The sequence below is a fragment of the Anser anser genome (assembly GCF_964211835.1).
Source record: "Anser anser genome assembly, chromosome: 13".
In the NCBI taxonomy this organism is placed as follows: Eukaryota; Metazoa; Chordata; class Aves; order Anseriformes; family Anatidae; genus Anser; species Anser anser.
This window is the reverse complement of record NC_139734.1, coordinates 5248756-5263849: the sequence shown is the minus strand read 5'-3', so window position 1 is coordinate 5263849 and position 15094 is coordinate 5248756. Positions and strand designations below refer to the sequence as shown.

Below are 15094 nucleotides of genomic sequence, written 5' to 3'. Positions count from 1 at the left end.
GTGTTTGGGAAAGTTGTGAAAGGACCGGATGCTGCTGCACTGGTGCTGTAGAGATTGAGAGGCGTGTGTGTGTGTTCTCCCTGCCATGTGATGAAGACCTTGTGCCACACCAGAGAAAGCGAATGGGATGGAAGGAGAAAAGGGAATATGTGCTATGGAATGAAGTGGGAGTCCAACAACACACACATCCATATGTGTATGCCTCTAGTACAGTTACATCTGTCTGGGTCTCGCTGTCCAGTGATTGACGCAGTTGTGCAGTGACTGAGCTTCTCAGATATTAAAGCTCTTAACCTTGGTATAATGTAAGAAACTTAGCATGGCTGGAAAAGGAGGTTCTCTGTTTCACAAACTACAGAGAAACTTTTTTTTTTGTTTTTTTTTTTTTTACTGGTCATTGAAAAGGAGTCAGACAAGACATAATTACCGAAGGCTGATTTACAGTTCAGTGTTGTTAATCTTGCTCGTTACTTGCCACTGATAGTAGTAACAGATAAAGATTATTTTTCTTTTTTTTGGATGTAGTCAACTTGTCTTTTTTCAATCTATCTGCGCGTCTGGATCTGCTCCCCTCCTTAACGGCACACATGGTAATTACATTTGCTTTGTAATCTCCTCTTCTCAGATGCTAGCCTGAGATAGATTAACTCATGTTAGATGTCTTGCTCTTCATAGCAATGACTATGGACTGTATAGTAAGGACACTATGGAGAGAAAAAAGCTATAAAGAGAAACAAGGCATATTCAGCATGGTGGCTTGTACATGCACAAAATGCTGGTGAGCAGTGCCTAATCAGGTAGGTTTGGAGGGAGTCAAGCATCCTTAAGTGTCTGAGATGGCTGCAGGTGTTATAAATGTCAGTAGTGCACCTTGCTTCTGTCAGCCTTTGTGCAGCATGGCTCTGGCCTTCATACCATGAGTGATGCATGTTTATGCCTGAATAGCCTTCTCACAAAAACTAAAACCAGATTTAAGGGGAAGGGGCTGAAGGCACGTGTTTGTTTGTTTTGCAGAAACATGGTCCTACTTGTGATCAAGAGTACTGTGTCAAAAAATAAGAAGTCATTTCAGTATTCTTAAGCCTACTAGTAAGAGAAAGTGCAGGTGTGTTTGTGTAATTCACTTTGATTTGTCTACTTTTTGGAAAACATATATAGAGAGAGATTTTGTGTACATGTATGTTCATATGCTTCTCTATACACACCTGTTTATCTCAGGATTACAAATTTTAGAGCTGAGAGAGTCCTCCTTATCCAGGAGCTGTGTGCAATTCCTTGAGAAATTCATGTTTGTGTAGCTTTCTGATGTATGTGTCTTGATACAATGCTACAGAAATATAATGAAAACTTTGGTCCCAGAAGGTTGACTGATTCCTTTTTCACTTAGTTTCTGGATTAATACAAAGCTGTTTGTTAACAGAAATATTTCTTTGCAATGGTCACACTTATATTATGGTGATGTATACAGCTTACTAGGGGTTTTGCTCCACTCCAGTTTGTTTATGAGATTCTTAAATGCTGACTGTAGGTGATGTGGGATTCATGGAAAGAATATCCTTTGTTCAGGTAGTCCTTTAAGTTTGGAGAGTGTTCCTAAACTTGCGTGTCTTCCAAGGATTTCTGGTAGTTTCTTGTCTGCAGTGTTAAAGACAAAAGTGTGTTCAGGTGGAGGGCTGGTTAATGTGTCACAGGTATTCTTCTCTTCTGTTAAAGGTTCTTTATTTATAGATGTCTAAGGAGAGGCTTTTCCCATTCTCAAGAGAAGGCTAACTGGTAACAGTGCAAGACATTGAGTGTATCGTGTGTGCTACCAAGCAGAATTTCGTTCTGGCTATTAAGTATTCTACTAGTCTTACTTCCTGCTACTTTATGTGAGCAACGTCTCTATAGCAGGCAAAAGAATGGCAAAATACATTTCTAAATGCTGTGCCCCCCTCAGATACAGTTACTTTAGACATTTGGCTTCCCCTTGCTCAAAAAGGAAGAGCACAGTTGCTGAAATTCCACACTGACTGTCAATATTGCTTATGTGATCATGTCTTTTTTTTTCCTCTCTTCCCTAAAACAGCCCACTGTTTGTAACGTGGAAGATTGGTCGAGATAAACGATTGCGTGGATGCATAGGTACTTTTTCCGCCATGAACCTGCATTCAGGACTCAGGGAGTACACACTTACTAGGTAAGATTTTGTTTCCTGCAGCCTTGACTTAAGTACTTAAATACTCTACTGGGGAGTTGATAGGTGTGTTTTGGTTTGCTTTTTTGGCTGTGTCACTGTACTGATCAATGAAAACTTCTATCTCCCTTTGCTAAACATCATTGTCTGGTTATTTGACTACTGATGCCATGGGATTATGGTTTCATTTAAACCATAACTTGATCCTTTGTATTATTTTTACTGGTTTAGAAAACTACTCTCCAGTAGCTTATTGTAACTGACTGTTGTAGTATTTTTTTCCCAGTGCTCAGACAAATTTTAAGCTTAATAGTTAATGTGAGGGCAGAAGACCAGAAAGTCAGATTTTGGGATTATCCTATTCACGCTTCTAAAACAGCAGGTATTCTCACCTCTTCTCCATCAGGTGCTTCCAATCAGCTGCAGTTAATTTAATGCTACAAATTTCCATTACATGTTACTCTTCAGATACATCCGAGCCCCTGAGTGGGAAGCTTCTGGATGAGGGAGGTAAGTGATGATAATCCTTCACTCCCCGGCAGCATAATCCTTCATTTTTTTTTGATCTACACCTAAATTCATTCACCTTAATATTGTTCCATTTTCTTTGCATAGAGTGAAAACTAATCAGTTTACCACTAGAGCTAGTAGCAAGCTTTCTACTTTCTTAAGTTTATTTTCTAAAGAATCAATGGAATTTTGTCCACTCAGTTATAATAGACTGTTTATGGTGCTTTAAAATAGAAACTATAATCAGGCATGTAAATACCTCTAAAATTATCATCACTTAAAATAGTTGGTGCCTCCAGATCACTTTAGATTGGAGGCTTTCCTCCATTATGGGATCTTCCTCTTTGCTGTTAAAGCATCGTGTCAATCCCAGTATTAAGTAATATTAATATGAGGAATGTTCTTTCTTACACGTCTCACTAGTTTGTTACAAGCTGTTCATTTTTTGCTTCTGTCTACTCAACTTGAAGGAATCAACTGCTGGAGTTCCGTATAAACTTCTCAGACCTAGTTAATTTTATTCTGTTGGCTTTATTATGTGCTGTGGAATATTTGCTTGTGTCCTTTAAAACCTCAGCAATCAAAATGGTCAGTGAGAAGCTTAAACTCAAAGCAACTCCTCTGTTGAAGGTTAAATGTCTTATAATCTTAAACATTAGTGAGCCAGACTGGAGGGGGGCTCCTCCAGCCCCCTGCAATAGAATGCTTTTCATTCTTCACAGTGCCCAATCCAGAACAGTGAGCTTGTACAGAAAATTTCCCTCAAAGACTAGGAAGGAGGTGATAGCCAAAAAATAGTTTTACAAAATGATAAAATATAAGAATGAGGAAATGGAAATGTATCAGATATCTCTTACCAGAATGGAATTCTCACACTTGAAGCTGAAAAGTAGCTGTTTGAAATCCTTGCAATTGTATGATGTATGCAAACAGCAGTATTGCTAATAGATTATCCATTGTCACAAATCAAATACTGCTGTACTCTTGCATAATTTTAATAAATGCTTAAAAGATTCCCATTGCATCATTTTAATTCTAAAATCTGAAGTCATAATATATGCGAAGTGATGCAAAAGTAAAGGGGACTCAAATATTTTCAGTGCAGTATTTAAGTAATGGCCACATTCTTTGAAGGTTATACCAAGCTATCCAGAGGATAATTCAGTAATATTCAAGAGAAGAGAAATGAAACTACATACAAACATATTTTTCTAAAATTGTTGCAAGTAAAATGTTATGCTATTTTGTGGCCTATAGGATTTTATTACCTTTTATATGGAGCCTTTTTCACATGGATTGCACCAAAAATATTTCCTCGTTTTTAAAAACAAACAAAAAGACAACAACAAAACAAGTAAAAGCGAAAGAACTCAGAAATTACTGCTGAAGTGTAAAGTTCCTATTTGAATTTCCAAAAAAAACTGTTCTTTAATCTCAGTCATTATTTAAAAAAAATAGATAGGGATACCTGGAGCAGTTTCCTTCATGGCATTAGTAATTCCAGCTACAGGGCTTCCAGCAGAGAGCGTTTGAGGAATAGAAGCAGCTTTGAAATGCCTGTGGACTTCTGGAGTTTGGAGCTTCACAAGCCTTGCCTGGAGGTATCAGAAACCAGTGCACTGTAACTTGATCCAACAGTATGTGGGCAGTAGGCTCTTGCAGAAGATAGGGCAGTTCCTGAAAGTAAACAAAAACTTCTTCAGGGGTGGCAAAATTAATCAGTAAAGTAGGTAGTATGAATGGGCTCTCCATTTCAGAAAGTGGAACTTGACCAAAATTTTCAGTCGAGGATACAGGCAGATATTCTTCTGACTTTATTTTACTTTAACACTGAAAGGCGCTTTTCTTCAGTTACTCTGAAGATACAGCATTGCTGAAAAGAACCAAGTTGTCTGTCTAGTTCGTTCTTACCTTTTTCACCACCCTCCATGGAATTGTGGCGAGTTCACATCAGGCAAGTTCACATCATTACCAATATACTGAATAGTGCTTAGAATCTCAATAAATCAGAATTTCCTTGATCCTAGTAGTGATCTCTAATTGTATATTGCGTACAGTGTGTAGTGTATGCACCTCTACCTGTGTATAGCAGTATAACTTCTTTCAAATAACAATGATTGTTTGTCTGTGGTTAACAATTTCCTTCTTGGGACAAGGACAAACGCACATTTATAAAACCTTTTTTTGGTCTGTATACAAAAGCGGTGAAGAATTGTGACCTAGTATGTTTCTTTTCCCCATTTTGAGCTCTGTAGGTTGTTATGCTGGTATGCTAGTACATTCTAAACAGGAAATTTATGTAGAATGATTCATCATTAATTGGATGCATCTGCCTAAGTTGTGAGGAGGGATGAGAATACCCATAGTTAAAATGCTAGTGCTGTATTCCTAATAAAATCTTAGAATTCAGTTTTCTCTGCAGTTATATCAGTGACACAGGAAGGAAGTATCTTATTAAAATCCTTTGCAGAACGTTATGAAAATATAGATTCAGAGTTAGTGACTTCAACATAATTTTACTAAGAGGTTAGTTGAATAAAATATATCCTTTTTCAAAATGTTTCATTGTATTGCATATTTAAATTAGGATGTAAGAAGTTTATAATGGGTAAAATAGTTCTTTAGACTGAATGTGTGAATATCCCATCTGAATGCATAAAAGTAAACCAATCCAGATTATGAAAAATACCTTGTGTTTTCCAGCTCCTTCAAGAAAATACACTGAACTTGGAAGCAGGTTACCACAGATTTTCATAACAGGTTGATAAACTACTTTCTTGTGTGTTCTGTTCAGCAGTAATACTTTAAATTTTGGCACTGAAGTTTTAAACTCCTGCTCTTTTACACCTGAGATACTGAATGAAATGGTTTCATTTATTTTATATATTTTAGTTATTTTTTCCAGACATTTCATATAATTGGAAGTCATACTTCACACTTAGATCTAACAAGTGTAGTTGTATCAATTAAGTTTTAACAATTTTTATCATGTCAAGGCTAGAATATGTATATATTTTTTTTCCTTCCCTATATAAATATATATATATATGTATACATTTTCCTCCCTATGTATATATATATGGGGAAAAAAATAGTAGAGAAGAGGCAAATAAAGAGAGACTGATTATATGGATTATATGACACACAAATCTCATGTCAGCAGAAAGCAATGAAATGAAACTACAGGGCTGCAAGCCTTAAGTGGATTAGCATAATGGCTGAAAACCAGATTTAAATTTTCAAGTAATATGTAAGTCACCATTCTTAACTAGCATAGACCTGTCTCTACTTGACTGTATGATGTAATCAGTCTTTTTGTTGTGTGTTCCACCTGAGAATTACGGCTACCTTCAGACATTCAGCCTCGCTTCCATAGATGTGGTTGGTCAAGAAATGCAAACAAAGAGGGAAGCTTGGGATGAGAAGTTTAAGAATGAAGGCAATGAAACCTGCAGCCCAACTTTCTCTTAATTGAATTTGGGTGTAGAGTCTACATGACTACTGGTGACCAGTTCACTACTAGTGACTAGACTTCTATTGCCCAGTATTTATCAACAATTTCAGGAGTCAGTCCTTGCTGCTGCTATATCGCCTGCCTTCTCTCCATGAAAAACTCTGTCCCCTTCTGCCTGTCCCACACAGGAAAGCTAAATACCCAACTACAAGACTACAGTATGGCAAGCGTGTTTAAGGAGTAAAATAAAAACCAAAATTGAATGACCAATCACATTAAAATAGATGTTGGCCTTATTTAGTTAAGATTAGAGGCAAGTATTTGTACAGACAGGGCATCTCCCCTCTCTGTTGAGCCTAGCTTAATTTCTGTTTAATTCCTGTTTGTTTTTACTAATCATAGCCTCATCTGACCTTCCCTCTATCTTCCCGCACGACCCAGCACTAACTTCACAAAGCCCTGACTATTGGGCAATGCTGCTACGGATGAGGATAGTCATTGCTGCCGGCCCAGGGCAAAGCTTAGTCGTGTTGCTGACTGTAATTTTTGAACGTGGGGAGTGGGCGGTGTGCGGGGGCATTATATATGTTTGACTTCTGTGAACAGGGAAGGTCACAACAGAAATGTCAGTCTGAACTAATTCTTGCCAATAGCATTTCACGTAACGTTTCAGAGTGCATTGTTGCTTCAGTGTTGCCCATTGATAATACTTCGCAGGTTGTGGTATTGATTTATAGCAGACAGCTTCTGAAAGTCAACTTTTTTTTATACAATTACTGCTCTGTGTCTGGTGTCAGCCAATGCAAAATGCCTGATAATTGCGAGGCGAAGCTTACGCTGTCACTTTCAGAGTTAAATTCTGCAGAGCGATGTCAAGTCTTCTCAGCCTGAACTCGCCAGTGTTGTGCTATTCTTGTACGTTCAACATTAAAGCCAGGAAGCATAATGGTGCTTCTGTTGCTTCCTTTTCGTTTATGTTTCTATGAAAAGCAGGTGTGCAACAGGGAAGCTGGCTGGCAGATGGAATTTCTAGCATCTGTTGGTTGCCTCTGAGTTTTCAAGGTCATCTTAATGAGGCAGAGGGCACAGGCTGTGCTGCTGCTATAGGATGACCAGCAACAGATGGAGAATCTCAAGGTGAGAAAATATTCTTAGGGAGAGGTGCGGTAACATAGCTCTGTGTCTAGTTGAGTGGATGGACAGCCAGTGCCTCCCATTAAGCATATGAGGAGCCAGTGGCAATATACATTTGGAATTTGTAACTCCTAAATCCCACTTACCCCGCATGACCCCATTTAGTTAAGTTTTTAGTGGGGTTGCAACCTATGAAATCCACTCAGCTTTAATAAACCCGGTATACATGCTGTCAAATCCATTTGAACCAGTGAGGATACAGGCAGCTGAGGCTTCTTGGGTAGTTGCAGCACATCTTTCACTCATGCCATCATATCCCTCACTGAGTGGCAGTCTTAGCAAGTCTGCACTGAGGAGTGATTTTAGAGCATCTGATGTTCCTGGGGAGGTAATGAAGTGAGGTACCGAGCTGATACTTAAACCTCAGGTGTCTGGCCCTAATGGAAGTTCAAGGATACTAAAGGAGTTGTAGGACTGTTTCTCTGCTAATCTATACTGTGAAGCCCACTGAAAGTTTGGTAATTGAGGATGTTGCCGTGATATGGACAAAAGCTGTGTCTGAAAGAGATTTAGAAATTTGTAGGCACTATGACCATGTACTATGATTTCTCTGAAGGGAGGAAGGACTAGCTGGTTCAGAGGAGGTGGGGCTGTACCTGAGGAAACAAGAGGCCATATCAAGGAAATACATGAACTTAAACTAGTTTTTACTAGATTAATTCCAAAAACATCTTCCATCATAACTCAGAGATAAAGTGCAAGGGCTAAAGATAGGGCATCTTAAGGTATTTTGTTATGTGGCCACAGGATTTGTCAGCTGAGTCAATTGCCAAAATACGAAATAGTTGAGATGGTTGTGTTTTACTAGGTGCTTTTACTCATCACTAAATTTGAGGTCTGCTGGCCTGTATTGTGCCTTTTTTTTACCTTTGCGTGTAAATGATTTGCAAAGGTAGCTGTGATTTTTCCCCTTTCCTTACAGGCTTAAATGAGTTCTATTTTTAAGTCCTCAGTGGTTGTCACACTTGAGCCACATGCTGTTTCTTCCATCTTTCCCCTCACATACACAAAACAAAGTGCAGGAAATGAAAGAGAAATTCTATCACAAATGAGTACATTCCAATTAAAATCAGTAATGGGGGGAGGAAGTACTTAAGGTGATCTTTGTCAAGTATAGTTAGACATCGTTTTTGTAAGAAAATGGATTCCTTAAGTTTCCAAAATTGGAGTCTAAAGGCAATTTAATCAGGTTGTTCTAGTGCATGTGTGAGGTAGGATGTATACAGAGATACAATCTCTTTTATTGGACTGATGCGGTTGCATAAAACTAGATAAGCTTTTAGCTTACAAGCCTTTCCATAAGCAAGCTGTTAAGAGATCTTTTTTAGTAATTAAACCTCTTTTCTTTTCTTTTTCTTTTTAGTGAGGCAAGTTAATACTTTGTTCTGCAGAAACTTCGTCAGGTTTTGATTGTTATTTTATGTTTTCTTTTGGCTCGCCCTTAAATTTACCTTTGTGTTCCCTTCTGATTATCTTTTGAAATTATAACTTAGCATTCGAGATGTTAATATAAGAGCATAGGTGGTCCAGAGGTGGTCTGAACATTCGTAGTGTTAGTAAAGATAAGGTGCATGGTGTTAACATTCTTTTTTTTATAATCTTTATGAAAATTGCAGCTGACTTAATAGAATTGTCTTAAACTCCTAAGTCAGAACTGGGTCGAAGTATATTAAGGAAGTTCAGCAGTAAACTTTCCTTTACAAACTGTTATTTATATATATATATATATATGTGTGTGTGTGTGTGTGTGTGTATATAAAATAAATGGTGGGGTTATACATATATATGGTGGGGTTGACCTCCAGAGGTATTTATTAATAGCCTTAACCCCCCTTATTATTATCCAAAATGCTTAGTTACATGCATAGTTTAAGTATGATCGCTGCTTCTAGTGAGATATGAAATGAAAATATGATGTATTGGCACCTTAATTTTTAAATGATGTCTGACTACCTTAATGAAATTCAGGCAATATTATTGTAACAATGCTATACAGACTCATGTTTTGCCTGCTGCATTATCTGTATAGAGATTAGGTTTTACTGAAACGTGGAGCTGTTCATATTTCTAAATCTCATCTTAGACCATAAAAAGTTGTTGCTGAACTATTGTAGACATGAATTTTGCAAATAACACCACTTTAATTTGGGTAAATCCTCAGATCTGTCATAGTGGAATATAATTGTTTAATAGTAAAATGGATTATGATGTAAACTCACAATAGCAGAAACGCCAAGTGAAGTACACAAATTTGAATTTATTGAGCCATGCTTAGTTATTCTACGTGAGTCAATTCAGTAAGTCGGTCTGTAAATGATTTTGTGCATACAGTGCCTGGTCTTTATTTCAGGGAACTGTTGCTTACCAGAACTGTCTCCTGCCTTTTTTTCAAAAGGACAAAGCTAAATACCATACTGGCTCTAGAAACTGGGGGAAAAAACCTTTTGCTTTAATGATGGGTTAAATGTTTCTCCTTATTTCATTAAGAAATGAAAATGAAATAATGTTGTTGTGGAGGGAGAAGGAGCGTGCCTTAGTAAGTATGCTTCTTGCACATTGTGTGTGTGGGGAAATAGTAATTTTGCCTTTTTTTTTCTTTTTTAAAAACGTGTTGGTTTTGTAATTGTTAGCTTATTATTTCTGAGAAAACCTTGCTAGACCTGTGGACCTAATGGTAGATGATGGTCTGTTTCCTTAGCAACACTTCCTGAAAGAAAGCAAAGGAAAGCACTACAAAAAGGAGGACGGTCCTTAGGTTGTTGTTGTTTTTAGGAAAGGAGGAGTGCATAAAGATGCCCTACCAAAGCTTTTAAATACATGGAGGGTTATCAAAATACTGGTAATGATTTTGCTGGGAAAACTAAATTAAAGAATATGAATTGTTAGGTATGTATGTGGGGGGAAGAATGCATTACTCCGTTTGGTAGGATAAACTTATTCTGAGAATTGACTTGTTTATGAAAGGTAATGAAGGATTTTGGAGAAATGGAATTCTAGAATTCAAAGTGATCACAGAATAGCTGTATCTGTCTAAAGTGGCTCAGGGAAGCTTGGAGGTTTTCTGCTGAGGTTGTCGTAAGTGCTAGGTCTCAGCCTTAGGATGTACTGTAAGTAAGGAAACTCTGAAGTAAAATACTTATTTCATTGTCATATTTTTAAAAAATGCAGTTAAAGAGAACATGCATTAAAACCCAGGAATTTCAAAAATGTGCTTCTTGTAAAATGCATGCTTTGAAAAAGCCACGAATAAGCAAGTTGACTTGCATTAGTTGAGGTAATTTGTAGTACTGGGCATAAATCAGATATTCCTGAAATTTGACTGAATGTGAATGAGTAACTGGGGACAATCCAGCAATTACTCAGACTTTCCAGATGGGTTTCCAGGAGGAGCCATGTCATTTGTGACTCTGGGCTTTCCCACGATGCTCTTGTCATGTACTTCCCACACAGTCTCCTCCTTTTATGTAAAGAAAATGGTACACACCCTGTGAGTTCAAAGACAGAGGTCCAGGTGAGTTGAAACACTAGTTGGGTTGAATGTCAGATTTGTATTTGACTTTGAGTATTACTTGACATAAGTAATCGGGAAGGAGGGTGGAGTTGGGGAAACTGGCCACCCTGGTTTTACTAGTAAAGCTTAAAACTTCATTGCCAGAATTCTTCTTTTTTTCCATTACTTGTATGAATTGTTGTTGTTACTCCATGGTTTTTGGACAACTCTTTCATTTTGTTGTATGATATTCTTAGAGAGAAGGTTGTTCAAATCATTTCCTAAAAAAATCTTTTAGAATGGAAATTGTTTTCAGTTGAGAGTTTTAATCACTTCTTAAATGCTACAAAGGCATACCAGGTTAAGGGCCAGTGCTGGGGAGTACCAGACACAATTGTGTGTTGACACAGAAGAGAGGCATAGATACAGAATGCATCTCCCAGCAGTTGTGTTTTAAAAAAAAGATTTGGAAACTTGTAGCTAGGATAGAGTAGAAGTTGGCACAGAAGTTACCTGCTTCTGGGCAAGCTCCTCTCACTGGCTGTTCTCAGCTCCACGGGAGATGCTCATTTTTAATACTGAGTAAGGGATATTTCCCACCACTTCATTACTAAGGAAGAAAAAAAAAGCTTCCCACTGCACATACTGGCCAGTGCTAATATGTGCTAAACACAAGCAGTACCTTAACACAGTTTGGCTCTCACTTCCAAAGGCATTGGAAACTGAGGTGCAGCTGTGGTATATTAGCTACCTGGCACAGCAGGAATAAAGGATGTGTTTGGCTCAAAAGCTACTTTATGTGAAATCTCCTGTTTTAATAGACACTATCAGGGATTAAACGAGGTCAAAGGAAAAAGAAATGTTTCTTACACTTAGAAGCTGTGAAAATCTTTAAACTCTGTAGCTTTGTGTGGGAGGGACTGTGGGAAAGGAGTCTCAATTAAAGTTTTCAGTCTGTCAGCACCTCCTCCATTTAGGTGTTTTCTGATGCTTGCTTTTGAGCCTGTATTAAAGAAGCAGCAGCACGAACTGGGTGTGGGGGACTGGGTTCCAAAAGCCCTCATTATTTCTGTGTACTTCAACACAAAAGTCGTGAAGCTTTTAAAATCTGATTGATGCTTATTTTCATAGTCCAGAGTAAATGAGAATTAAAATGCTCTTGTAAAGTACAGTGGGATTTTATGGTGTTTTTAAATAGTGCCAACAGATGCTTGTTTCTAAAAATCATTCCAATTGCCACCAGGAACAGAGAAGCTATGCCTTGTGTCCTTTACAGAGCTGTACAGTTGAGGTAATAGAAAAGCTCTTGGAAGAAGAAATGGCGTGTCTGCTTCTGGTTTGACTTAAGCAGCCACATAAAATGCTGAAGAATGTCTGAAGACACCCAAGTCTAAACACACCTCTGATTCTGAGGTTCTCCATAAGTCTCATAGGCCTCAGCACGCTTCATTATTTCTGCTTTTATCATCTACATATTTCTGGGGATGATAACCTTGAATTTAAAAATGGCTGTAGTGCTACTATTCATTTGATGCTTTAAAATAGGATGGAACCAATATTTTTTTTTCTAACGTAATTTTAAAATACAGTATTAGGGACAAAAGGAGCCCAGGTTAGTTTTTTTTTTCCTGAACTGTTGATGCAGTTTTCAAATCATGCCGTTTTCAAATGTACTTTGTAAAAGTATATGGATTGATGTATGTACAGTCCATAAAAGTGTGTATTAGTGCTATCCTTTATTTTAGAAACAGAAATTAAATGTCGACTTCTTGGCTGTGTAAGTAACAATGTATTGACATAGTTTCTAATTCATCTAATGCTGTGAGAATATGGAAATAAACAGTTCCTTGGAAACATTTTTGGAATAGACATCTCCATATAATTTTAACATCACAAATTTCTACTTTTATGTTAATTTTCAAAACTTCTAATTAAAACTTTTCTAAATCTAATTCTGTGTGTTTTAATAAGCACACTCAGAATCACTTTTTGACCATAGTGGATAGCAGTTTTTTGACCATCAGTGCCAATTTGCAGGCTACAAAATCTGTTAGCTTGCATGCTTACATTAAGGTTTGTTGTTCTGATGCAATGGTGTAATGTTTTTTCTCACTGCATATTACTTGTAACAAAGGGCCAGCAGACATGCCCGCAGTCTGTCAGGCTGGACAAGTACACATATAAATGACTCCCACAAGAACTTAGGGAACTTGTACAGATGTTAAGGAGTGCTCTGATGAGCCTGAGTACAGCTCTTGGGAAATTCCCCATCTGTCATAAGCTGCAGGCCCAGCGTCACTGAAAAAGGCCTTTGTGATAATGGCAATTACTTGGGTGTTGTGTAAATCAGCATCTCAAATAAGGTTTATTAAACTTATAGCAGCAAGGAAGTGTGACTTTGTTAATGATGTTACACCTTCTTACTTTTTATCGAGTTCTCAGTTGGTTAAATTTTATTTGGTTTCCTTTGACAGGGAAAGGAAGAAAAGCTCTTGGTTTTCTGAACGCTACAACTTTTTGATACTTCCAGCTTAAGTAATTCTAACGACTTTTATTTCTGCAATACCACAAACTGCAATAGATCTCATGCTATCTGTAGCATATGATTCATTTGCCAGTTTAGACACCAGCCTAACTACTAGTAACAATTTTGGTGTTTCATTCTTAAACAAAAGCCAGGTTAAAAATACATTCACACTGGTACATTGAAGTGACTTGTCTCAGTTTAGAAGATGACTTCTTTTTTCCTGTATGAAAAGTGGCTGAAGTGGGAATGATTTAGAATAAAAAGTATATCTAGCACTTGATCAGAACGTCAGTAATTCTTTTTCCTCAAATATTGGCTTATATTTCATTCAACCGAAGTGCCAAAAAACTGGAAGCCAAAAATGTTTAAAGCCAAAATGTATTGACTCAGTTGTATGAAGGTTGAAAGAGACTTGAGTATCTGTGTTTTAAAATTAAAAATAAAGAGAGGGAGGTAGCTATTCTTATGAAAGACAATTGAAAGCTTTTTCTGTTATCTCTCGGCTAGTTATTTCCAGATGTTATTGGTAATGCCCCACAGATAGCATGTGGGTTCTGCTGTGAAGAAAAAATGCTTATATTTATGAGCACACAGAAGGGAAAAGGGGAAATATAATTTTAAAATAACTGAAAGGTCACTGCAACCTCAGTCCTCCAACGGGGGTATCGCTGCTTTTCACCAGAATCATTTTTATGTGTTCTGTCAAAGAATTGTTGCTGGTTTTGTTTCTGTTCCCAGAAGCTTCTACACAATTTGCAAGCTGGTTAGATGGCCCTTTCTCATCCATGCTGAGGATGCATTCTGCAGTTTGCTCACTTAGCTACAGAGAGGCTTTTTTTCCTTTGACCTAGACTGCTAATCCCTCATTGCAAAGAGCAGCAGCTGTGCTTTGTCTGCGGAGGTCTCTGCACTGCATGCAGCCTTGTTTGTTAGAGCAACCCCTTCTTTGTGTTCTGTTTTTTCAGATACTGAAAGGGTGATTTTCTCTTTTCTCACTCAACAAACTGTCTTCAGGTTTGTGGAAGTCTACAATACATAAGTATTTTCACAAATGTAGGTTTACAAGAACTGCTATGTAGAGTTTCACAAAACTGAGTAGAGTAAGTGTTGCTGATGTGCAAGAGGTAAGCCATTTGTGAGCTGCTTTTTAGAAAGGGGATGAAACCTATTTTCATTCAAATAATAAATATACTTTAATATTATATTTAATATTAAATATACTTTAATATTATAAAAATACTTCAGGTACATTGAAGTGTAGCTGTAATAGATATAATTAAATATAAACCATTTTTGTGTTTCTTGTATCTTTATTCAACATTGAATAATCAGACGTCAGTTGCTCTTGGGATAATTTGATCAGTTAAACTTCTCTAACTATATATGTATAATATAAGCGATTTAAGACATTACAGTATTTTAAAGCTAAGTTAACACAAGAACTGAACAGATAAAATTCTTTGCTGTTTTAGGCTTCTAATGCAGTGAATAGGCAGAACTCCCATTACCTTCAAAGGGAGAAGAATTTGACTTGTAGTTTCTTCTAAGAGGATAGTATATGAAATATTTAATTAGTAAGCATAAATTTCACATTTCATTTAATTTCATAGTCAACCATATTCATGTTTATACTTAGATGTTTGTAATGATCCTTTATTCTGTAGTTGAGAAGAATTTTCGAATATATGTAATGTTAAATGGATTCCTTGACTACTTATGTTGCAGTTTTTGAGGCTGCAGACA

The 15094-nt window shown here is 37.2% G+C and overlaps 2 protein-coding genes across 30 annotated transcripts in view; one reads left to right on the top strand and one right to left on the bottom strand.

The window, feature by feature from the left end:
• TMEM164 (transmembrane protein 164) overlaps positions 1-15094 on the bottom strand; it is a gene marked incomplete at its 3' end in the record, with an annotated part of 120254 nt that overhangs the window by 22453 nt on the left and 82707 nt on the right. For 3 of the 4 annotated variants that reach the window (XM_083797440.1, XM_083797438.1, XM_083797439.1), the window contains exon 7: positions 4155-4363. In XM_083797440.1, coding sequence (XP_083653566.1) covers positions 4178-4363 — 186 coding nt within the window. Of the gene's footprint in view, positions 1-4154; positions 4364-14781; positions 14895-15094 lie in introns of those variants that run through there. The other variant, XM_083797442.1, reaches the window with a different exon arrangement.
• Positions 1-15094, top strand: part of AMMECR1 (AMMECR nuclear protein 1) — a 107108-nt gene that overhangs the window by 60227 nt on the left and 31787 nt on the right. For 5 of the 26 annotated variants that reach the window (XR_014571968.1, XR_014571969.1, XR_014571971.1 and 2 more), the window contains exons 3-5: positions 2069-2179; positions 2583-2686; positions 5390-5446. Coding sequence is in view for 17 of the 26 variants with exons in the window: in XM_083797420.1 (XP_083653546.1) it covers positions 2069-2179; positions 2583-2686; positions 5390-5446 (272 nt within the window). In the remaining 9 variants the exon portion in view is untranslated. Of the gene's footprint in view, positions 1-2068; positions 2180-2582; positions 2687-5389; positions 5447-12100; positions 13796-14316; positions 14476-15094 lie in introns of those variants that run through there. The other 21 variants (XR_014571972.1, XM_083797405.1, XM_083797415.1 and 18 more) reach the window with 14 other exon arrangements.